This window comes from Myotis yumanensis, unplaced genomic scaffold (genome assembly GCF_028538775.1).
Source record: "Myotis yumanensis isolate MYYU_CA2020_CCGP unplaced genomic scaffold, mMyoYum1.0.hap1 SCAF_18, whole genome shotgun sequence".
Taxonomy (NCBI): Eukaryota; Metazoa; Chordata; class Mammalia; order Chiroptera; family Vespertilionidae; genus Myotis; species Myotis yumanensis.
In genome coordinates, this window is record NW_027223769.1 from 4,416,498 (window position 1) to 4,440,332 (window position 23,835).

The 23,835-nt window shown below is 48.7% G+C and overlaps 2 protein-coding genes across 2 annotated transcripts in view; one reads left to right on the forward strand and one right to left on the reverse strand.

The window, feature by feature from the left end:
- The window catches only part of SAMD4B (sterile alpha motif domain containing 4B), a 43,073-nt gene extending 31,103 nt beyond the window's left edge, over window positions 1-11,970 (reverse strand). The window contains exon 1 of the mRNA XM_070399054.1: window positions 11,884-11,970. The gene's annotated coding sequence lies outside the window, so the exon portion shown is untranslated. The remainder of the gene's footprint in view (window positions 1-11,883) is intronic.
- A 480-nt stretch (window positions 11,971-12,450) lies between these two features.
- GMFG (glia maturation factor gamma) lies at window positions 12,451-21,078 on the forward strand. The gene is made up of 8 exons (XM_070398115.1): window positions 12,451-12,686; window positions 15,951-16,018; window positions 16,443-16,539; window positions 16,661-16,710; window positions 17,468-17,517; window positions 20,141-20,223; window positions 20,672-20,745; window positions 20,891-21,078. Exons 2-8 carry the CDS (start codon window positions 16,016-16,018, stop codon window positions 20,960-20,962), a joined length of 429 nt encoding a protein of 142 aa, XP_070254216.1. The 5' UTR covers window positions 12,451-12,686; window positions 15,951-16,015; the 3' UTR covers window positions 20,963-21,078.
- The last annotated feature ends 2,757 nt before the right edge of the window (window positions 21,079-23,835 follow it).

Here is a 23,835-nt window from a genome sequence, read left to right on the forward strand (position 1 = left end):
TTACTTACTCCAGAGGAGAACCTGGGTAGACATTTCTAAGTGAGAGGCAACACAGGATATGGGAAATGTTGAAAGTCAAGAAAATTCAGTTCTAGTCTTGCCTCAGAACAGATTCCCTTGGATCTTTGAGCTTGTCTGCTCTATTCTCTAGAATATGTGAGATAAGCTAGATGTATCACACATGACAAAATGGGTTTTACTTCTCAGGCTAACTCAAATTCACTGGTAGTAGCTGCCTGGAGCACTGTGGTGAGAAGGATCCTGGAGCAATGAAACAATGGGGGAATGATTAATAATTTGGGCACACCTCAAGGAATGGGATATTATGTAGCTATTAAAAATATGCTTGCCCGGCCACGGTGGCTCAGTGGTTGAGCATCGACCTATGAACCAGATCATCACGGTTCGATTCCTGGACAGAGCACATGCCCGGGTTGTGGGCTCGATCCCCAGTTGGGGGTGTTTCTATCTCTCTCCCCTCTTCCTTCCTCTCTGAAATCAATAAAAATATATTTTAAAAAAATGTTTGGTTTTGATAGCACAATACAAAAAAAAAAATCTTTATATAGTGTTTAATCTTTACTGACCTGGAGTGATGTCCATAAGCTGCATAGTAATATGTACAATGTGATGGCATTTTTTTGTAAAAAGAAAAAAAAAGCCATATACAAAAACCATTATATATCATATCTGAATATATGTACACATATCTATATATGAATATAGAGAAATGTATAAAGGGATAGACCCTAAGGCTGTTCACACTGGTTACCTTGGAAAGGAGGAGGCATTATTAACACTCTCAACATAACTTTTTACTATTTCACTAGTTACAAGTAAACACATATTACTTCTATAAATTTTAGAGGAATTTAATTTAATTTTTAAAGTTTTAAGGGTACATGTTACTTTCTGGCGCAGTGAGAAAGAGTACTGATTATCAGTGCTTGCCCTGGATGCAGGATGGGTGAGTGGTAGCTCACGTGCCTGGAGACAGCCTTAACGTAAGGAAAAACTTTAAAATAATGTTATCTGTCCAAGAATGGAACTGGCTGCCACGTGAGGAGGCAATAAGCTCTCTGGCTGCTGGAAGTGGTCAAGCGGAGGCTGAATGAACATCCCTCGGGAGTGGGAGGGATTCCTTCACTGGACAGCAACTTATAAGATAGAAGACATGTTACTATTTCAGAGGGAACATTTGTGATGGGAGGTTTGATATGCCAACAGCATTTACTGCAAAAGATGACCAAACCCACAAACAGACCAAAGTTGTGCACATTCTTTTCCATAAACTCTTTTATTGAGTTGTTACTTTTCCTAAGCAACAGCACTGTGTGTCCCAAATAAACTGTTAACTGCACATCAACCCAGCTTCTTTCTACAAGTCAAATGCTAGAAGCAAAGTCTTGGAACAGAGTGGGGTCTCAAACATGATGCTTTACACGGCCAGGTTTTAAACAGCAGGCTGGTGAAGACTATGGTGAGCTGGAAAGCACATACCCTGTCTAAAGGGAGAAGTCACAGTTTAGCTCTAATTAACTGGTGCCACGGGGGAATGTGGGTCTAGTACTGTTAGGTCTTTTATTTATTTTTTTAAAGAGAAACCAGAAATCTGGAATTTTAAATAAAATTCCTCTACTTTTAAATGTTGGAAATTAATTCACATTAAAATAGCAAGTATACAGAACAAAGCCTGTGGCTTATGGTCCTTTGACTAGATGGACACATACAGAGAAAAGACCAGAAGTCTGCTGATAACTATCCCTCTCTCAGGCCTCTCTGATTCACACCTTCAAGCCACCCTGCTACTCAAGAAACATGACTGATGGAGAGGATCGAGTACCCAAGAATAGGTTGGACAGTTCTCAATAAACCCTGGGGCTTTAGGCTAATAGTCAGTTTTAAGAATATAGTGTTAAAAAAAAATCAGTCTTAAAGGAGGAATTCCTATGCTCTAGACTGTAAGATGTTTGCTCTGGATGATGACTGGATGGCCTTTTTCTATCAAAGGGCCAATTACCTCAATATCCTGGGTGCCTGGCAGCAGTGAGAAAGTAAGACCTAGCTTGGTGAGATGAGTCAAGGGAGAGGCACCAGCATTGACTATTCCAAGGCATCTTACTGTGATGGATTTTGGTGGATCTGCCTGCCAAATATGCATTCCCATCTTCTAGTACCAGCCCCATAAGATCCCTTTGGAAATTAACTGCCCTTCTCGGATCCAGAAGTAGACATGGAGTAAAGCCTAGACAAGGAAAAGTCCTCCTTGAACTTTTGCTGGAGCTACTGGGGAAAACATGTTCTCTGTTAGGGTTGCCCAGATTACACCTCTCCTGATGCTACTGGTTGCCACTTCTGCTACCTCACAGTGAGAGCCTGCCATAGAATGAAGCCAACAAAGATGAAGGCCGAATCAAGAAATTAGGGGAGGAAAATGGAGACCTGTTCACATTTGAAAACCTGCACACAGCAAGTCTAAAGGCCCCCAACCTCACATTTTTTTAATTACATGGACCAAAAAATTTCTTTTTGACTGAGGCTAGTTTGAATTGGGTTTCTAACATTTAAAGTTGAAAAAGCCTTGATGCTCCCATACAGAACAATTCACTACTGCTCTGGTCTCTTTTGTCTTCATGTGACCAAAAATGACTCCCTGCCTTTGAAGAAAGACATGAGAGTGGAATGACTACAGCAGTTTCTCAAAAAGCCCAACAATATTGCTGCCATAATTGGTCTCCATGGGACCAAGTAACCTTCTTGGGAAGCATCTACCAACCCTGGAGGGTAGGAAATGGAGCCAAAAATTGGCTAAAGGTTCCAGGAAAAAGTGCCCTCTAAGCTCCTTCCTTGGCCCCAAAGAGTGAGAAGCAGCCCACATCTCGAGCAGGCACCACTCGAAGTCAACTCTACACATTCAGAGCAACACTGTGGAGTGTGTCAAACCTGCTGAAATCTGGGCTCTCATGCTGATACATACTTGCTGTGTAACCTGTGGCAAGTAACTCAGTTTCCTCCTCAGTAAAGCTTGTTGTAAGAATGAAATGAAACAATGTATATAAAAATACCTAGCATGATGCTTGGCGTATCTTCATATATTGTCAGGTCCCAGACCCTGTGATAACAGCTTTCCATGGAAGAGCTCATTTGATCTAAAACTATATATATTCTATATCTGTCTTATATATGTATATAATATCCACATTTTACAGATGGAAAAACTGACACATAGGTTAAGGCATTTATCCAAGACTGCACACAACTAAGCTGAGATTTTCAAGGCCAGGCAGTCTGACTTTGTAACTCTTGGCTGTTCCTGAGAATAATGCTAGTCTCCTGTAATTTCTATTCCAATGCCTAGAAAGTTGGGCTGAAGGGTACGCCATTTAATGCCAATATCTCTGGATAAATAAGAGGCATCCTTAGCCTCCCTACACATTCCTAGCCCTTCTTCAGCACCTACCTAGGCCAGTGGTCAGCAAACTCATTAGTCAACAGAGCCAAATATCAACATTACAACGATTGAAATTTCTTTTGAGAGCCAAATTTTTAAACTTAAACTATATAGGTGGGTACATTGTTATTAACTTAATTAGGGTACTCCTAAGCTGGCCTTTGCTAAAAACGTCCTCAATCTGATTGAGGTACATTCGCTGAAGTCGACCCCTTCCAACTCTCCCATCCACACTCGTCTTGTATACTTGTTTCGTCTATCTCCTTTCGTTCATCCTCTCTATATGTCCAAACCATCTCAACATACCTTTCTCAATCCTCGACACTACATCTTCTTTCACTCCACAACGTTCCCTAAAATTAACTTAATAAACTTTACTTAAAGTTTTAAGTCTTAAACTATAGGTACGTTGAATAAAACTTGATATCATACTTAAAACAATATTATTTATTGATAAAATTAAATTCCTTACAATTTACCTTACAATATCCATAAAATTAAATGACAATGACTGACAAACACTAATGTGAACAATGGCCTTGCATCTCCTTGGAAAGTTTGGGTAAGTCAGGTTTGTATGTTGTTGTTTTTAATTTTAGGCACGATTCCAGGTTCTCATCAATAAGACGACTTCTCAATTTACTCTTGATAAGGTTCATGCTTGAAAATGATTGTTCGCATAAATATGTAGACCCGAATAAGGAAAGAACAGCAAACGCTATTTTTTTTCAGTTGATTATGAGTCAGGAATACTATTCCAGGTGTTAAAAATCAACATATCTTCCTTCTCCAGGTCTTTCAAAGCAGACCACTTGTGCTGTGAACTAAGTTCACATTTGTTTTTCTCCAATATTTCCATATCAGCACAAAGACGTTCAAATTTCGAGCTCCACAGTTGTTTTTTAAATCCAGCAATTGCATTTCAAAGTTGCCAATGTCAATATTAAAGGGAGAAGAATTTAATTCTGTTACAGTAGCATTGAGAGGTTTTTTTAACAAAGGCTAACGTTGCTTTGCTGTTTCTGAATTCCTGAAACCTGTTGAGAAAAGCTTCCCTCATATTTAAAATACCGCACGTGGTATTTTGTGGAAGAGCCACACTCAAGGGGCCAAAGAGCCGAATGTGGCTCACGAGCTGCGGTTTGCCAACCACTGACCTAGGCCTTTGAGTAACTCACACTTCATGAATAAGGTAATATGCTAGTTACCTAAGGTTAACTCACTATTCTGACCTGAGAAGAACAGGAGAATGTCAGAAGCCGAGGGAGCCCAGTGTCCCTCTTATAAAAACCAACCTGCCTTGGAGGGCATGCTCATTAGAGCATCAGACTGCGCACAGAAGGGTCTCGGGTTTAATTCCCGAGGGCATGTACCTGGGTTGCGGGTTTGCTCCCTGTCCCCAGCTGGGGAGCGTGTAGGAGGTAACAATAAATGTGTCTCCCTCACATCAATGTTTCTCTCTCTCTGAAAAGCAATGGAAAAGAATCCTCAGGTGCGATTAACACCACCATCACCAATCAGTATTTTCAGAAACTCCTGAAGTATGTACACAAAATATGTACACTATTGCTTCAGCCAAGTATGAGGCTTTTGTAAATGGTCCTGGGGAAGGGAAGGAGAGGTGAGGCCAGGCACAGCCTCCTGGAAATAACGGCCTAGAGAGCTCTGGGAAACCCTGAAGTAGAGAAGCTGGTGTCCTATATCAACCCCTACCTCCCTTCAACATACTGCTGTCTCCTTTACTTCTTCCATTCCTAAATATGCCACCTCTTCCCTCTAAAACTCTTAGACTTTCCTTCACTTCTTCCATAAGATCTAGTCATTGAGTCTTGATAACTTTTTTCTTTTTTAAACAGAGACACTTTAGAGGAGAGAGAAACACTGATTTGTTCTCCCACTTATTACACACTCATTGATTGAGTCTTGTAGGTGCCCTGACCAGGGATTGAACCCACAACCTTGGTGTATTGGGACAAAGCTTGAATCAACTGAGTTACCCAGACAGGGCGATAATTCTTTTTTCTTAATGTCAGTGAAACATGCCCTCCTGCCTTTTTTCTCCCCAAAACTCAAGTGGCTCTGGGACCAGATGGCCTGGGTTGGAAATATAACCCTATCACCTACTGCCTTCCTTAATTTGGGCAAATGAATTCATCTTGCTATACCTGTTTTCTCATACGTAAAATGTAGTTAATAATAGCTATTCTCTTAGAGTTGTCAGGCATAAATACTCTCATAGTGTTGTGGTCATCATGCTGGATTCTTCTTTTTCTAATGCCATCACCAAGTCCTATGAAATTGTGAAAAATTTCCCCACCTTGCAGCAGTTCTTTCTCCACATGTAACAATGCTTGGATTAGGATGCCCCACTAACCAGATCATCCACAACTGGTGCCTTCTCATCTTTTAGGCTATTAGGCTCAACTGTCACCTCCTCAAAGAGGCCAATTCTGACCACTTTGTATACAGTGGCCATCCTCACCCTCATTCACATTACTGTTTTAATTTCTTCACAGCACATATCATTATCTTGATTTACTTGTTTATATATTCTCTCACCCATCAGAATATAAGATCCATGAGATCCAAGACCTTGACTTTTTCATTCATGGCTGCGTCTCTAGTACCTAGAAAAGTATCTCCATAAACTGTTTAATTGCTAGAGATATTTGAGACTTGCATGTTCTGCTGTTCTGTGACTTGTTCTCAACTAGACTCTATTTAACAAATTTGCACCCAAACAAAACAAAATCAACTCACTACTTAACTCTCTTCCAAAGTTGCAGGCCCTAAAAACCCAAAGTTGATGTAGGGAACTGAACACCAGTACTCCTGGATTCCTCTGCCTTGAGGCTACCACCAAACCATGCCAGTCATTTCATCTCATTTCTATTTTTCCCAGTGAGATCCCAAAGGAAAGTCTGGTTGGGTCAGACTAGCCATAAACACTCTCTGGATCCAAACAAGCATAGATTGGGGCTAGGGAAACAGTGAGGAAGGGGACTATCATTGATGCTCAGAAAGGTAATGGGATGGAATCACAGTTTTATCTGGCTCCACAAGTAAGCAGTTCCAGGTTAAAGAGCCAGGTTAAACGTCCCTAAGGATCTTCTGTCATCATCTCACATTTATTCAGGGAAGGACCTTTTCAAACTAAAGGCTCTCAGGAAAGAATTCTCTTTCCACTGAGGCTGCTAAGGATGTAGGATTTAAGCCTAGGGTTGCTGAGAGCCTTTTTCACCACAAAGCAGAAATCTGTTGAGGATGAAGCTAAGTCTGTGAAGAAATGGAGAGAGATTATTGAATTGTTTCAACTCCTGGATGTAACTAGTTCTAAAGCATCCTACCTCTGGACTTTTTGGCAACATGAATCAATTAATTCTCCTTTTTGATTAAACTAGTTTGAACTAAGGTTCCGTCACTTAAGTCTTTAGAGTCCTGGCTGATATGAGGTTTGTTTGTTTTGTTTTTCCTTTTTTGTTAACACTGAGAACTTATGTGCAGGGCATTGTCCTAAGTACTTTATATGTATTAACTTACTTAATTCTTATAATAATTCTATGAAGTAGGATATCATTATTATCTTCATTTTTAAAAAAATATATTTTATTGATTCTTTACAGAGAGGAAGGGAGAAGAAGAGGGATAGAGAGCTAGAAACATCGATGAGAGAGAAACATCGATCAGCTGCCTCCTGAACACTCCCCACTGGGTATTTGCCCGCAACCAAGGTACATGCCCTTGACTGGAATTGAACCCCGGACCCCTGAGTCCACAGGCCGATGCTCCATCCACTGAGCCAAACCGTCAGGGCAATTCCTTCATTTTTTAACTGTTAAGACTGAGGACCAGAAAAGTTAAGTAACTTGTCCTAGGTCACAAAACTGGTAAGTGATAATATGGGATCTAAATCCTTTTTGGCTCCAAAGTCTGCATACTTAGCCACTACACTACAATGCTCTATTACTCCCAACCCTATCAGAACATAAAATTCAACTCCCTGACTCCAGACACTATCATCTTGGGACAGACAGGGACCAGAGAGCTTCTATTTGTCCCACCTGCACTCAATTTCATCCTTGATAAAATGAGGATAATTGTAGTTTACCTACCTCATAGGTCCTGTGAGACAATACACGTAAAGCACTTAAATGGTGACTGGTGGATAATAACAACTCAATGAACAGTAGTCATTAGTATTACTACTCTTTGGGTCACTAAAGTGCAGCTGGAAAATACAATGCAGATGGGAGAAATCTCTTTTCTTTCATCGCTGTCCTTTAGGGGAAGAGAAGAGATGCCATGGATGAGAGATGAAGACACTTTCTTGTCTTCCACCCATTGCATAAGCTGTTTCCTTTCTTTGGAAGGCTAGCTGTCATTGTCCCAATTTCTATGGAATATCACCCAGCCCAAATACCACCTTTTCTATGAAGTATTTCCAGATAAAGTGCTGAGTTTCACTTAATCTTAGTGAGAAAAGCAATCTCTCACTGCTGAATTTCTACAACATATAATTTGTACCTCATGTTCTGCCCTGTGTACCTGCCCAACCTCTTTACTGTATTGGGAGCTCCCTGAAGGCAGGCCCCAGTGTTTACCCTGTGATCTCTGTTTCCTCTTCTTGACCCTAGAGAGAAACAGAATCCCTTAGAGAAAGTTGAGGCCCAAAGGAGGGCTGAGAAGTCAAGTATGATGGGGTGAGGCAGGTCACCACGAATAGGACTTGGGGTAGCTTGGAATTAGGAGGAAAGACAAAGAAAAGTCCCACGGATAGAGAGTTGGGGCAGAGAGCCTCTACTTGGGCTAGGTCAGGGGTCCTCAAACTTTTTAAACAGGGGGCCAGTTCACTGTCCCTCAGACCGTTGGAGGGCCGGACTATAGTTTAAAAAAAAAAACTATGAACAAATTCCTATGCACACAGCGGCAGCAAAAACACCCGGTGGGACGGATAAATGTTTTCGGCGGGCCGCATGTGGCCGCAGTTTGAGGACCCCTGGGCTAGGTAGAGAGAAGAGAGGAGGAAGGTGTAGGAAGGTGTGCTGAACCTGAATGAGGTGTGAGATCTGAGAAATTTAGAGATTTCTAGCCAAACATAAGAGCTGCCTGTGCTCCAATGATTCCCAATAATGTACAGAGGGCAGATCCCACCTTGTGGGATTCAGAGACTAACAAGACACATCCCTACTATTTCCCAAACTCCGAGTCCAGTGAGGGTGGGTGAAAAACTGTAAAGAAGATGAGTGGTGCTCTAGGAAGTATAATAAAGGGCTCTGGGCAGTAAGACACAGAGCACGAGGATTTGCAGGTGCCCTAAGGGGAGGGTGCCTCTGTGGAGAAGGACAGATGAGTAGATAGAAGAGATGGACATGTGTTTGAGGAGATAGCAATTTGAAGCAGAAGCACCAAAGACTGTTGTGGAGGGGAAGCCAGAGGAGAAAGTCCTAGGGAGATCTGAAACGAAACCATTTAAAAGTAGAATCTGAAGTAATTGCTCAGGGGCAACTTTGTGGAGAAGCTAGAAGCGTTGTGAAGGGGTCTTTCTGGAGGGTGGGTACTGCACAAAGGGTGCTCCCAGGAAAACGGGAGTGGGCAGGAGGGCACAGTGGGCATCTTTCGGGCTTTCTGTGGGGAGCGGGAAATTCTCCGTGAGGCAGTGGTTCTCAAACTGGAGCACGCGTCAGAATCACCAGGAGGGCTCCTGAAATCAGGCTGCGGGCCGACTCCCAGGTTTGTGGCTCAGTAGGATGGGAGTAAGGCCCAAGAACATGCATTTCTAGCAATTCCCAGGTGATGCAGACACTGCTGGTCCAGGGAGCACACTTTGAGGCCCATTACTATAGGGGAAGAGCTTCCTTCGTGAGGAGGCCCTCCGAGGGGAGCAGGAAGGTGGGAGCTTCTGGAAGGAAAACAGGGGCAGTCCCCAAGTCGTCCCTAAGGAGGGTGATAAGGGTCCCGCCATCTCTGAAGGGAGGAGGGGTCTCTGAGGATGGAACCTAAGAAAAACGGCCTGAAAGGTCTTTGAGGGCTGGGACTTCAAGGGGTGGGGCATGTCTCTTAAAAGCCTTATTGAAAGGGAACATGGAGCCTCTGGGGACGGCTGTCTGGAGGATGCTGGGGCCTCGGTTGGGATGATGGGTGAGGAGACTCAGATCTGACAGGCCCTCTCAGTTGATTTCAGAGGAAAGAGAATGGAGACGAGAGGGTGCTAAAGGGAGGGGAGCCCAGGAGGGTCCTGAACAAGGTTTCTGGGTGGCGGGAGGACCCGAGGAGGTTCTGAGGAGCCTTCAAGGTGCTGACTAGGGCGGGCGGGCGGGCGTCGTGGGGAGGTTCTCGGGGCCTGGAAGGCGTGGTCTGAGGGGCAGGCGCACTCGGAACCCCGGCCCAGAACCCCGCCAAGTCCTCAAAGGGCAGCGGGGAGGGGTCTTCCCAGGGGAAGCCGCTCACCAGGGTAGACGGGGCAGAGGGCTTCCTCAGAGCAGGCGCCGACGGCCACCTGAGGGAGCGAGAGGCCTCGGCGGGAGGGAAAGCCCCTGCGGCGGCAGGGAGGCAGGAGACCCCGGGGGGAGGCAGGGGACCCGGTTGAGGCAGGGGACCCCGGGGGGAGGCAGGGGACCCGGGTGAGGCAGGGGACCCCGGGGGGAGGCAGGGGACCCGGGTGAGGCAGGGGACCTCGGGGGGAGGCAGGGGACCCCGGGGTGAGGCAGGGGACCCCGGGGGGAGGCAGGGGACCCCGGGGTGAGGCAGGGGACCCCGGGGTGAGGCAGGGGACCCGGGTGAGGCAGGGGACCCCGGGGGGAGGCAGGGGACCGGGGTGAGGCAGGGGACCCCGGGGGGAGGCAGGGGACCCGGGTGAGGCAGGGGACCTCGGGGGGAGGCAGGGGACCCCGGGGGGAGGCAGGGGACCCCGGGGGGAGGCAGGGGACCGGGGTGAGGCAGGGGACCCCGGGGGGAGGCAGGGGACCCGGGTGAGGCAGGGGACCTCGGGGGGAGGCAGGGAACCCGGGTGAGGCAGGGGACCCCGGGGGGAGGCAGGGGACCCGGGTGAGGCAGGGGACCTCGGGGGGAGGCAGGGGACCTCGGGGGGAGGCAGGGGACCCCGGGGGGAGGCAGGGGACCCGGGTGAGGCAGGGGACCCCGGGGGGAGGCAGGGGACCGGGGTGAGGCAGGGGACCCCGGGGGGAGGCAGGAGACCCCGGGGGGAGGCAGGGGACCCCGGGGTGAGGCAGGGACCCCGGGGGGAGGCAGGGACCCCGGGGGGAGGCAGGGACCCCGGGTGAGGCAGGGGACCCCGGGGGGAGGCAGGGGACCCCGGGGGGAGGCAGGGGACCCCGGGGGGAGGCAGGGGACCCGGGTGAGGCAGGGGACCCCGGGGGGAGGCAGGGGACCCCGGGGGGAGGCAGGGGACCCCGGGGGGAGGCAGGGGACCCCGGGGGGAGGCAGGGGACCCAGGTGAGGCAGGGGACCCCGGGCAGACGTGAGATGTCGGAAGCCGCACCTCAGAGGGCCCCGAGAGGCCTTAGTTTACAGGGCTTGTGAGGGTGCGGGAAAGTTCACCTGAAGTAATGGGGGGTGGGGTGGGCTGAAGAGAAACTTCTAAAGGAAATTTTTGGAACATTTGGTGTGGATTACTGGGAAAGATTTGGGATACACAAAGGGGTTTGGAAGAGGGTTTTGGAACGTGGAAGGAGAGTTCTCCATCGATGAGAGACTCTGAGGAAGATCTTCAGGGCACATCTGGGGCACTCTGAGGGAGTCGGGGTGTCAGTTGTGAGATCTGGGGTTCTGAGTGATTTCTGGGATGGGGAGGCGAGAGGGTAAATTCCTGGGGGGGGGGGAGGGGGGAGAGGGAAGTCCGGGGAGGCTGCGTGAAGTCGGCCTTTGGGGGAGATTTCGGGAATGCCCGGGTCTGGAGGGGATTTGAGGGACACGCTGAGGGGAGATTTTCGGGTTTTCGCAGGGAGGAGACCTCGGGTACACATGCTGGGTACCCGGCAGCGGCCTCGGGGCCACGGCGGGGTTCTCTGAGGCCGATTTCCAAGACCCAGGAGAAACCTGTGGGAATGGAGGGGTGGGACCCCGGGAAGAGCCGGGACGGCGGACGGGGTGCGAGGGGAGTGTCGGGGTCTCTGCGGTCGCCGGGGACCGCCCTCCAAGGAGGCGTCTGAGGCGGACGTGGGGGTCGATCCCGAGGATGTGAGGGGATCTGGGGGGAAGCTCCGAGCGGCCTGTGGGAGCCATTCGGAGGCCGGGGCGGGGGCTCTGCGCAGGGGTCGCGACCCTTCAGGCCCGCGCTCCGCGCCCGCCGCCACCCGCGGCTCGGGGTCCCTGAGGGGGCGGGGCCGCCCGCGCGGCCTGGGACGCCCTGAGGTGAGACCCGCGCGCCCCGACCCACCGCGGCCCCCGGCCGCCCGACCCTGCCCGCGACTCACCGCCTCGGCCGCCGCCGCCGCCGCTCGGGCCTCCTCAGGCCACCGCCACCGCCGTCGCCCGCTCTCCAGCCCGCGAGCTCCCCTCCCTCCTCCCGCACCGACCACCGCCGCCGCCGCCGCCGCCGTCGCGCTGCGTCACCGCGCCGTGCGTCACAGCCCCTGGTCCCGCCCCGGCGGAACCGCCGCGCGCCGGCATTAGCAGAGGCCGCGGTGACGAACCGCGCACCCGCCAACGGGCGGTGAGCGCGGAGGAAGGCCGGGTCCTGGCGGCGAGGGGAGCTCCGGAGGCTGGACGAGGCCCGGGAGGCCCGCCTCTTGCTCCGTGGGATTGGTCGGTCGGGAGGCTGACGGTCAGGCGGCCCACGGGAGGGGAAGGGGCGGGGCGCGCGCGGCGTTGCCACGGGCGACGGGCCCGGCGGAGCCCGCACTGGGCCTCCCGGCCGGCAGGGGGCAGTCCCGTGCCGCCTACCTCAGCGGCCTCGCGCTAAGTCACAATTCCTGATTCTGGCGTCCAAGCCGCTCCCGCCCGGCGACGCGCCCCCCGGACGTCTGGGCCTGGCGGTGCCCCCGACCGTCCAGGTGGGCGCTGGGCTTCCGGAGTCTCCGGAGTCTCTCAGCACACCCCTCTCTGAGCCTGTTGCTTCTCTCTCAGGCAGAACAGAACCGGAAGAGGCCATGCATGCACAGTGCTGGGCACAGAGGCAGCCATCAATAAATGGGAGTCGTTGCTCCGGCTATTGTAATCTGTCGGTTCATTCTACAGGCTTCCCTGGCTCGGGGTGAACTGCACAGACGGCTCTCAGGTGACTGAGACGTGGCTTGTTAGAGGAACTCGGGGGGTGCAGTCGGGGTGCAGTGTAGAGTTCTAGGCAGGGGGCTGGGGCGGGAGCTGCCGCCAGGCGCTTGGCCACGAGGGGATTTGGACTTGTCCTTTGGGCACTCCGCGCTGGGAAGAGTCATGGTGAGCTGGGGGTTTGAAAAGAAGGGGATACAACTGGGGACGGAGTGCAGGGAAGCAGCAGGGATGGGAGAGGGGCGTTTGCAGGACGGCGAGGCTGTGGGAAGGGGGGGAGGTACGCGGAAGGATGGCGAGTGAACTGGCTGGCGGGGGACTGGGTGGCTGCAGCAGGCGATGGAGGCAGACATCTAAGATAAAGCCGTCTGGCTGGAGGTGGGGGCCTCCCCGAGAAGGCGATCCAGAAAAGATGGTAAAGATTCTGAGCCCAGTGTGGGCCACCCAGCAGCAGGGTCCAGGAGACTGCACAACTCCTGTGTCTGAAGCTTAAGAGAGAAATTGGGGCTGGAAACCAAGATTCGAGGATCATCAAAGAGGGTAATTGAAGCTGTGGGAATTAGTGACCTACCCTGGGGAGGGTACGGAGGATGAATGGAGACCGGGACCCAACAGAGCCCTGAGGAAACTGGGACCTGGAAGGTTTGAGCAAAGAAATCAACCAAGATTGAGAAGGAGCAGCAGAGAGGAGGAAAACCAGAGGTGGCATCACGATGCTGTGAGGAAAGGCCATTTCAAGCCAGGGTGGTTGATGGCACAAACCCCATCCACGACCCCTTCGCTGAAGCAAGAGTTTTCACACCAGATAGAGTGATTGTGCACCATACATGCTGCTTCATTTACTCATTCCATAATCTTCCTTCTGTATCTAATAGGTGCCATGCATTGCTTAAGGTACTGGAATTTCAACAATGAATAAGGCAGACAAACATATCTGTCTTCAGGAAGCCTACATTCTGATTGGGAGGTGGGGCACAAACAATAGATAAACACAGTGTAACTTGGTGATAAGTATTATGGAGAGAAATAAAGCAAGCTGACAGGATGGAGAAATGGGGTCAGTACTCTTTTAGATGAGGAAAGACCTCTTTCATCAGATGGGATTTGAATAGGAATCTAAAGGAATTAAGGGGTGAGCCATGAGGGAAAGAGGGTTCCTGAAAGAGTTAATGGCAAGGGCAAAGGCCCAGGGGCGGGATTATTCACAGAATCACAAAGGCTAGCGTAGCTGCAGTGAGCACAGGGGAGAGTAGTGGAAGACAGGGTCCAAGAGGTAATGGAGGAGAGGTGATGGCAGGTAATTTAGTTCTAAAGGCTACGTAAGGGCTTTTGCTTTTACCCCAATAGTATGAGAGCCATGGGCGGGTTTTAAGAGAGGCAGTATGTCATCTGACTTGGGTTTTATAAGGATCCTGCTGGTAATCCTGTGAAGATTAGCGTGTGGGAAAAGGGGAGTAGGGAAACAGTGCAGAGGGGAGAAGGGGGGCTTCACTCCTTTCTGCTCTAAGTGTTCAGGCAGAAGATGAAGGTGACAGGACCAGGGTATGGGCTGTGGAGGGGGAGAGGTGGGCAGGTTCTGGTTACAGTTGGAAGGTCTAAGCTGACAAGTTCTAATGTATGTTGTCAAAGGAAGGAGAAGGGTCAAGGATGACTCCAAGATATCCAGGTGGAGATGTCAGGTTGGCCACTGGATGTACGAGTCTAGAGCAGTGGTTCTCAACCTGTGGGTCGCGACCCCTTTCACAGGGGTCACCTAAGTACATATATTACAATTCATAACAGTAGCAAAATTACAGTTATGAAGTAGCAACGAAAATAATCTTATGGTTGGGGGTCACCACAACATGAGGAACTGTATTTAAAGGTCGCGGCATTAGGAAGGTTGAGAACCACTGGTAGAGGTGAGGGGCATGCCCAGATAGAGAAATTATTAAGGTAACCTCTTTGAAAGGCAAGAGAATGATGAGAACAGGAAGAGAGGAAGGTAGATGGGAAAGAGAAGGGGGCACTCCACTGTCAGGAGGAGGAGCAGACAGGGGAGTCGGAGGGAAACCTGGGGAGGGTGGTAACCTGAAAGCCCAGAGCGCAGGGAGCGATGGTGGTGTCAGATGAAGAATGAGAATTGACCATGAGGTCTAGCACCATACAGGTCATTGGTGGCCCTGTCAGGGGAGAAGGGCGGGAGTGAGAGTCTGCTGGGAGAGACTAGAAGGGAAAATTGGGAAGAGAAATTGCAAATAGCAAGCGTAAACAATGCTTTCAAGAAGTTTTGCTGAAAAGGGAAGGAAATGAATGGGCAGTAGCTGGGCAGGAGATAGGGTTTATAGTTTTTAAGATGGAAGAAGTAACTGCCTATCTGAGGGACAGATCCAGCAGAGATGGGACTATGATGATGCAGGGAGACGGGGATAGCTGCAGTGATGCCCTTAAGCGGATGAAGGGGTGGGATCCAGTGTGAGGTAGTGGGGAATAGAAAGGCTTGTCCACTACTATGGAGGGAAGCAGCCATTATGGGGCTGGGATCTGCAAAAATTCTCTTTTGTTTGCTTGTATTTCCTTACTGAAATGCATAGGGTTTTCCTATAAATTACTTTTTCATTTCTCCTTTATATGACAGAACATTATATTGATTTTTTTAAAAAATGTATGTGTGTAAGTAGGGTACATTATCCAGGAATTTCATTTCAGGATGAGACAGGAAGCAATACAAAACACTTAATAAAAAAGGGGTACTAGTCTGACAAGATTGAACACCATTGTTGTAGGGCCATTATAAAGCCTGTGAGGCTGAATAACTTCAGGAAGAAATTCATCATTACCCTGCTGCTATGGTGTCTCCTGTGTCCTCTCCATTTCCCCATCAACATAGTAGGTGACAGTTTGACTAGCAGCTCCCCTTTTCAGCTCGAGTTAAAATACTCTAAGTGGGGGGAAATCCAGGAAGGCTTCCTGTAGGAGGGGAGGAGATAAAGAGCTCATTATTATCTTTTGTGTGTGGAGAATGTCCACCATGCCTGGAGATATGTAAAGCTATTTTATCCTCACAATAATCCTGAGTCAGAGGGTGAAGTTACTTAGCGATGGTCACATAGCAAGGCAGCATTTGAATCCAAGTCTAGGTGATTTCAAAGGCTCAGAGGTCCTGGCAGATTAGGGGAAGGAAGGAGGGGGAGGAGCCCTCTGCAGCAGTTGTCCCAGAATGGGCATAAACAGGATGTGGTGTTGTATGAAACCTTTCCCCTACCCCACACCCTGCCCCCCCTTCTCTCCCCAGCCCTCGTCCCCACCCCTAGAAGACAGCGGAACTGAGAAAAGAAGAGGCCTGTGGACAGAAAAGTCATGGTCAGGGGGCCAGGGGTCGTTCGGGGTGGGTCTGGGGCTGGGAGGATGCCTGGGTGAAGGTCAGGCTGTGTGTTGGAGAAAAGAGGCTGGGAAGGGGACCCCCACTGTGGCAAAGGACCAGGGTGGGAAAGAGAGATGGTGGTTCCTGGTTTAGCCTCAGGTAAACAGATCTCGGGGTTTCCTTGAGTTTTGCCCAAGGATACCTGCTGGAGGGCTGGAATTTGGCCTCTGCTCTATAATCCAAGTATGTGCCCTGGTGAGGGGCAGCATCTGCCTGGAGAAAAGGTGCCTTTCTTCATGTCATGAAGGCCTCATATGGGCTGTCAGGGCATTCCTCTTCATTATTAGATAGAGGCACTGAGGCTTGGGCAGGGGGCAGGGACTGAGGCGAGGCCTGCTCAGCTCTTTTTGGGCTCTGCTGCAGTCGGACTCCCTGGTGGTGTGCGAGGTGGACCCAGAGCTAAAGGAAAAGCTGAGGAAATTCCGCTTTCGAAAAGAGACAGATAATGCAGCCATAATAAGTGAGTGTCCTTTTCCCTGGAAGGATGGGAGGGAGGTGGGGGACATACGACGAGGGCTGGGCTAGAGTCACTGCGTTAGGAGGGGTGTCCTCACTAAACCCTGTGTGCCATCCCTCCCTAGTGAAGGTGGACAAAGACCGGCAGATGGTGGTGCTGGAGGAAGAATTTCAGGTGAGGGGCTGGGTGGATGGGGCCTCCCAGAAGTGGGTGGGGCTGGGAGGCCCAAGGGTCTGGCATTGGGGGCCAGAAAGACCTGGAGGTCAAGTCCCCGCTCAGATGTGATCTTAGGCAAGAGACTGTATGGGTCTCTGCTTCCTCATCTATGAAATGGAGATAACGGTACCGACCTCATAGGGTTGTTTGTGGATTCAATGATTTAATCTTTGTAATGGGTTTAGAAGGCCTGGCACATAGTGCTCAATAAAATGATGATATATTATTGGCACTTAAATTAAAGAATTTCCAGGTAAGTTAATAAAAAGCTAGCAGACATCCTTTATAATATATACCTTACTCTCTCTTGGCCTCACTGTCTTTATCTATAACATGGGAATGATAATAAGGCTTACTTCGTAGTGTTGTGGTACGGATTTAGACGGGTGCCTATGGAGACTGAGCCTGGGCTGTTTGACAGGGGCGGGGGATTGGCTAGGAGCTGGGCTCCCTCTGGTCTTCTGAAAGGAGGTGTAGTAAAGTGGTTATGATTTAAACCCAGGTTCATATTTGAACTCCTCTGCTCAGGGCAAGTGTCTTAACACCTCTGGGCCTCAGCTTGCTCAGGGATAATAATAGGACCTACCCCACAGAATTATGGGAGAGCTCAATGAATTAGTCCATGTGTGTTACTTAGACCAGTATCTTGGCACATAATAAATGCTTGTTTAATGGCAATATTTTCTTCTCTCCTGTTTTTTCCCTCCTCCCCCAGAACATTTCTCCAGAGGAACTAAAAATGGAGTTGCCAGAAAGACAGCCAAGGTATCCTGGGGGAAGGAGCAGGAGGGTCAGGCCGTGGGGAGAAGGGTGATGATGGGGGTGGAGACTGAGGGGACTGCTGGGGCTCCAGTCCTATTCACCAGCTTGGGATCTCTGTGTTTGAGGCCAAGAGTTCTTATCCCAGGACTTTGTGTACAGTATACTGATATTTTGTTGCAGAATTTTACATTGATAATCATATGTGAAATTAGAGCTTGCTTTTTAAAAAATACAAACTTTGATAGGTTTCGGCCTTAACATTGCTCTTGCTTCATTAAATAAAAAGAAAGAAAATTTCCTTCCTCTTGAATGCTGCAGAATATTTCTGGTAACAAATAAATTATTTGACATTTAACAATTGGGGAAAATCTTGTGTGAAGCCACGTAAGTCTGGTGCTTTTTGTGAGTGGAGGAACACTTTGACACTTCTATGGTAACCGGTCTGTTTAGATTTCCATCTCCCCTGAGGTAAATTTTGGGTGCCTGAGGATTTTGAGCCTCCATCCCAGCCAGAACCAGCTCCTGGGTGTCTGACAAGTGTAGTCCCAAAGGGCCCCATATCCGGAAGGCAGCCTCGAATGTGGGAGGTAATGCTCTGCGGCTGCCTGCTGTCTGGAAATCCTTTATAGTTTTATCTTTGAATTTGTGTTTTTTTGTGAAGTCTTCTGAGACAATAGAGCATGTGCTAGGGCTTGGGGCAGTGCCACCTCCAGCCCTGGACGGGTTCTCTATCCACTCCCTGCACCACCCAGTGATGCCCTGGCAGGGGGCCTGAGTGCAGATTCCAGGAGGGTTAGGGTCAGACACCTCCTGCTCCTGAATGAAATTCCAGAGCGTGCCTGTAAGCATCTGCACTCCCCTTTCAAGTGTTCCCATGTCCAAGATAGCAAAGCTTGCAGAAGAAAGGAAGAAGTTTTTCTCTTGTCTTTTGAACAAGGGGCCCCAAATTTTCAGTTAGCACTGAGCGTGGCAAATTATGTAGGCAGTCCTGGTCTCAGCCCCAGCTGGACAGTATCACATAGTGGTTGAGCATTTATAGTCTAGGTTCAAGTGTACCCACAGACCTTTGGGCAAGTGACTTCACCTCTCTGGGCCTCAATTATCCCATCTGTAGTATAGGGATAAAATAGCAACTTTATCATAAGGTTGTTGTGAGTTAAATAAGCACTGACTTTTTGTTTTGTTTTGTTAATTCTCACCTAAGGATATTTTTCCATTGACTTTTAGAGAGAGTGGAAGGGAGGGAGGGAAGGTGAGAGAGAGAAAGACTGAGAGAGAGAGAGAGAGAGAGAGAGAGAGAGAGAGAAACATTAATGTGAGAGAGACACATTGATTAGTTGCCTTCTGCAGGTGCCTGAACTGGGGCCCAGATTGAAGCTGCAACCCAAGTATGTGCCCTTGACCAGGAATTGAACTCATGAACCTTTGGTGTGCGGGCCAGTGGTCTAACCACTTAGCAACACCCGCCAGGGCAGCACTGACTATTTTTTTAAGCCATTATATTTTTCTTTTTAAAATGTTTTCATTGAGGTCTATTTGACATATGACATTACTGTATATGTCATTACTGTTTCAGGTGTACAATGTGATTTGATATTTGTATATATAGTGAAATGATCAGCACAATAAATTTAGTTAACATCTGTCACCACACAGAGTTACAAAACATTTTTTTTCTTGTGATGAGGACTTTTAAGATTTACTCTCTTAGCAACTTTCAAATATGCAATACAGTATTATTAATTACTAGAGGCCCGGTACACGAAATCTGTGCATGGGTAGGTTCCCTTGGCCTGGCTGGCCATCAGGGCCGATTGGGGCCTTCCTTCCCTGGCTGCCGGCTGCCAGCCAGGGCCTTCCTTTGTTCCGCGCTGCCCCCTGGTTGTCAGTGCACGTCATAGCGAGCCATCGAACTCCACTCCTAGCGGACACTTTGCATATTAGCTGTTTATATATATAGATAGTCACCATGTTGTACATTAGATCCCCATGACTTTTATTATTTTATAACTGGAAGTTTGTACCTTTTGACCCCCCTCACCCATTTTGCCCACCACCAACCCCCTCCCTCTGGCAACCACCAATCTGTTCTCTGTATCTATGAACTTGATTTTTTGTTTGTTTATTTTTTTAAATTCCAAATATGAGATCATAACAGTATTTGTCTGTCTTTGTCTAACTTATTTTACTTAGCATAATGTCTCAATGTTTCATCCATGTTGTCACAAATGGCAGGATTTCCTTTCTTTTTAATGGCTGAATAGTATTCCATTGTATGTATAAACCACATCTCCTTTATCCATTCATTCATCGATGGACATTTAGTTTGTTTCCATATTTTGCTATTGTAAATAATGCTGTGATGGACATGGGGTGCATATATCTTTTCAAATTTGTGTTTAATTTTCTTTGCATAAATACTCAGAAGTGGAATTGCTGGATCATATGGTAGTTCTATTTAGCACTTACTATTATTGTTATTTTTAATCATTTATTGTGTTTGAGGCCAGTACCTTCAATCTCAGTTGTTAACCCTAGGTTCTCAGACTCATGCAAGATTTCAAGGTTGTAGACTTAGGTAATTGGCACTGAAGTCCTGAATTTGAATTCCTTTTCACTGGTGTAGGTTCGTGGTTTACAGCTACAAGTATGTGCATGAAGATGGCCGAGTGTCCTACCCCTTGTGTTTCATCTTCTCCAGCCCTGTGGGTGAGACTCAGCTCTACCCATCCTGAGAATAGGGTCTTAGATTCTGTGTGGGGTGTGTAAGATAGTGTTTGAGAGTGCAGGTGTGTGTGAGTGTGTGTGTGACTTGGTGAGTACTGGGAGGGCAATGCATGGAAGTTGGGGCTTAGATTTCTCATGAGCCCAACCCATCCTCCTCAGTCCCAAGATGTGTAAGTAATCCTTTTTTCTTTTCCTTTTTTTTCTTTTTTTTAACCTAGAAACTCCTGTTTGGGAGTTAGTTATTCTGAGGGTCCCATCTCCAAGGACCCTCAGAATAACTTCAAGCCCCTAGACAAAACTGAAAACTGGGACTCCTTAGACCAGCTCCTAGGACCCTTAGAAAACTCCAGGGCCTGCAGGAGATTACTGGCCCCTTAGTGAATACCCCAGGATCCCCCAGTTATGTTTCCTTCTCCCCTTTTCCATGCAGGCTGCAAGCCCGAACAACAGATGATGTATGCAGGGAGTAAAAACAGACTGGTGCAGACTGCAGAGCTCACAAAGGTCTGGGCCTGGGGCTGAGGATCCCAGAGTGTTAGGGAGGAGGGGTCAGGGAGTCTAGCCTCCTGGGTCTGAGGGAGGAAGGGGCTGGGGCCTCCCTCTCTCAGTTCCTGAATGGGTCATGACATTGAGAACTCTCCCCGCCCAGGTGTTTGAAATCCGCACCACTGATGACCTCACCGAGGCCTGGCTCCAAGAGAAGTTGTCTTTCTTTCGTTGACCTCTGGGTTGGGGGTCTGAATTCCTGATGTCTGAGTCCCCAAAGGAACTGGGGACTCAGACTCCTAGGACCTGAACATCTGAGACCCCGAAGAAATTAAACTGCAAGAACTCAGAGATCCTCCGTTCTGGCTCAGTTTCTGTTTCTCATTGTGGGCGCCAGCTGACAGTCCCTGCAGTACCAGCCTCTGGCCATCAGAGGGCAGGCAGACCAAGTGGATGTCCGCTGAATTCCGGGAGGAAAGGAGGATACCTGCTTCTCTGAAGGAAGCCTGTGGGGTTTCCTAGCAAGTATGGGGGAGGCCCGGTCTCCTGGAGGAATTGGGGGAATATTTGAATCCATGAAGGAGCCACTCCGGAGGGGATTAAGAATACCTGGGTCCCTGAGAGTAAAGGAGATTGTCCGTTTCCCCTCCTCCCTTCCCTTCCCAGCTCTAGGGGTTAGCAGGCATTAGCTTACACTGAATACTACTTTTCCCAGGGAGGCCTCAGTCAGGAAGAATTTAAATGCAGAAAGTTGTTGAAAGATCAAACATAATTGTTCAGGGGCTTGGGAGTTGTTGGGGTGGGTTGCTTCTGTGGTTGGGTAGACCTAGAGGTTCCAGTGCTGGGGAAGGCAAAGAAGATCCAGGATCTTTAGTGGACCGCTAATGGGTATGATGTTGAGGTGGGCAGGAAAGGGACATCCTATTCGTCCCTGTCTGGAGATTCTTCTTTCTTCTGGCGTCCCCGGGCATTTGACTCCCTCAGGCTCTTTGTTTCTGTCTCTGAGGGACATTTATTGAGAACCAACAGTGTACTAGGCTCTGAAAATTCCAAGTCAGGCGGATCTTCATAGTTATAAATCACTCTTTCTGTCTCATTGCTTCTCCTTCATGTCTCAGTTCTTCTCTATGTCCCCAGATTCAGGGACCTAGCTCCCTCCTCCACTCCTTTCCAGGTTCCCTATAGAGGTGGCTGTTGCCATGGTAACAATGGCATTGTGACCTAGGGCCTGGGCTGCCCCTCCCCAGCTCTAACTCTTCCCCATTCTTCCCAGCCAGAATATACCATCCCCTCACCACCTCACTTTGTCTATCCCTTGCCCTTATTCCCAAGCAGGACAAGGCCTTGCTTGAGGGATTCAGCATAGAATCACTCTACATAAAGAAATCCCCTGCCCTCAATTTTCTGTGGGGGAAGGGGGTGAGAGGAAGGTTAGGGTGTGATGAGCTCCTTTCCTCTGACACTTGTCCTGGTGCCCTACCTCATCTTTCTGCCAGGCACGTCTCTACCCCTCCCTCTAATCACAGCCTGAGTCCCTGATGGCTAGAGATGGAAGAGGAGGAGGGCTGGGGATAGGAGAAGTCATTTAATTAAGAGGTCAAGCAATTCCCTGGCCTGCAGAGGTCAGAGAGGCAAAAGGAGTAGTTCAAGGTTGTGCACTTACATGTTCAAATTAATAATAGCTAATCCTCTGACTGAGGGCTTCCTGTGTGCTAGTACTTCTGTAGATATTATTAACTCATTTAATAATATTATAGATATTATTAACTCATTTAATTCTTACAATGTCCCATGAAGAAGGTACATTATCCCCAATTTACAGATGAAGAAACAGGCACAGAAACTAAAAATGGTTGCCTGAAGTTCCACACCTAGGATTCTGTAGTTAGAACTTTAACCCAAGGCTATTCTGTGGCCAATTGGCCACTCACTTTCTTAGGTGGGCCATCTCCCCCTCTTTCTCCTCCTCCCTTCCCTCCCACTTGTCCCTCCTCGTCCCCAATAGTTAAACTTATGTCTGTGTCCAAGCTTATTGCAAACCATCTAGTCAGAAAGAGGCATGTACAAGAAATTACCCAATCAGAAGCAGGGAGTTTGGAAAACAGGCACCAGTCAGAGAGTGATTCTGAGGAGCAGCCCAATGCAGAGTAGGTTTGGCCAGAAGAATAATGGAAGGACCAACCAGAGAAGCCAGAACAGAATACACTATCTAATAAAAAATCAGCACAGAGGTGGTGGCTTTGGGTTTGGGGCCCCTTCCTTCCAGGGCGGTACAAATCAGGGTCTGCCTCCCCTCTTTCCACTAACCTCCCCTCTAGGCTCCCACAGATTCAGGCTCCTTAGTTCTCTCTCTCTCTCTCTCTCTCTCTCTCTCTCTCTCTCTCTGTCTCTCTCTCTCTCTGTCTCTTTTAAAAGAGAAAGCATATCCCTTTTCAGGGTGTTCCTTCAATTTTTCAAAAAATGTTTTTATTGATTTTCAGGAAGAGAAAGGGAGAGAGAGAGAGAAACATCAATGATGAGAGAGAATCATCCATTGGCTGCCTCCTGCACCCCCGTACTGGGGATCAAGCCTGCAGCCCAGGCATGTGCCCTGACTGGGAATCCAACCGTGACCTGCTGGTTCATGGGTCGATGCTCAACCACTGAGCTACACTGGCCAGGCAGGCTCCCTAATTTTTGAATCCTGGCCATAGGCTTTCCTAGGCACTTCTCCGAGCTAACATAGAATATAAGCAGGGCTTAGATTGGAGAGGTGGAGACTGGATTTTAGGTAGAGCTGAGAATGGAGGACCTAGATTAGGTCTGAGGGACCAGTGTCCAGGCTAACAACTAGCTGCTTATAGGGTGGAGCCTAAGATGGAGGAGTAGGGCTTTGGCTGTGGAGTGGGGCTTAGACTTGTTGCAGGGACACAGTTAAAGAAGTCTGGCCCCACTAGTACCAGGAGGTCAGGGTTCAATTCCCAGTCAGGGCACATGCCTGGGTTGCGGACTTCATCCCCAGTAGGGGGTGTACAGGAGGCAGCTAATCAATGATTTTCATCATTGATGTTTCTCTTCCTCTCCCTTCCTTTCTCTGAAATCAATAAAAAAAATATTAAAAAAAGAAAA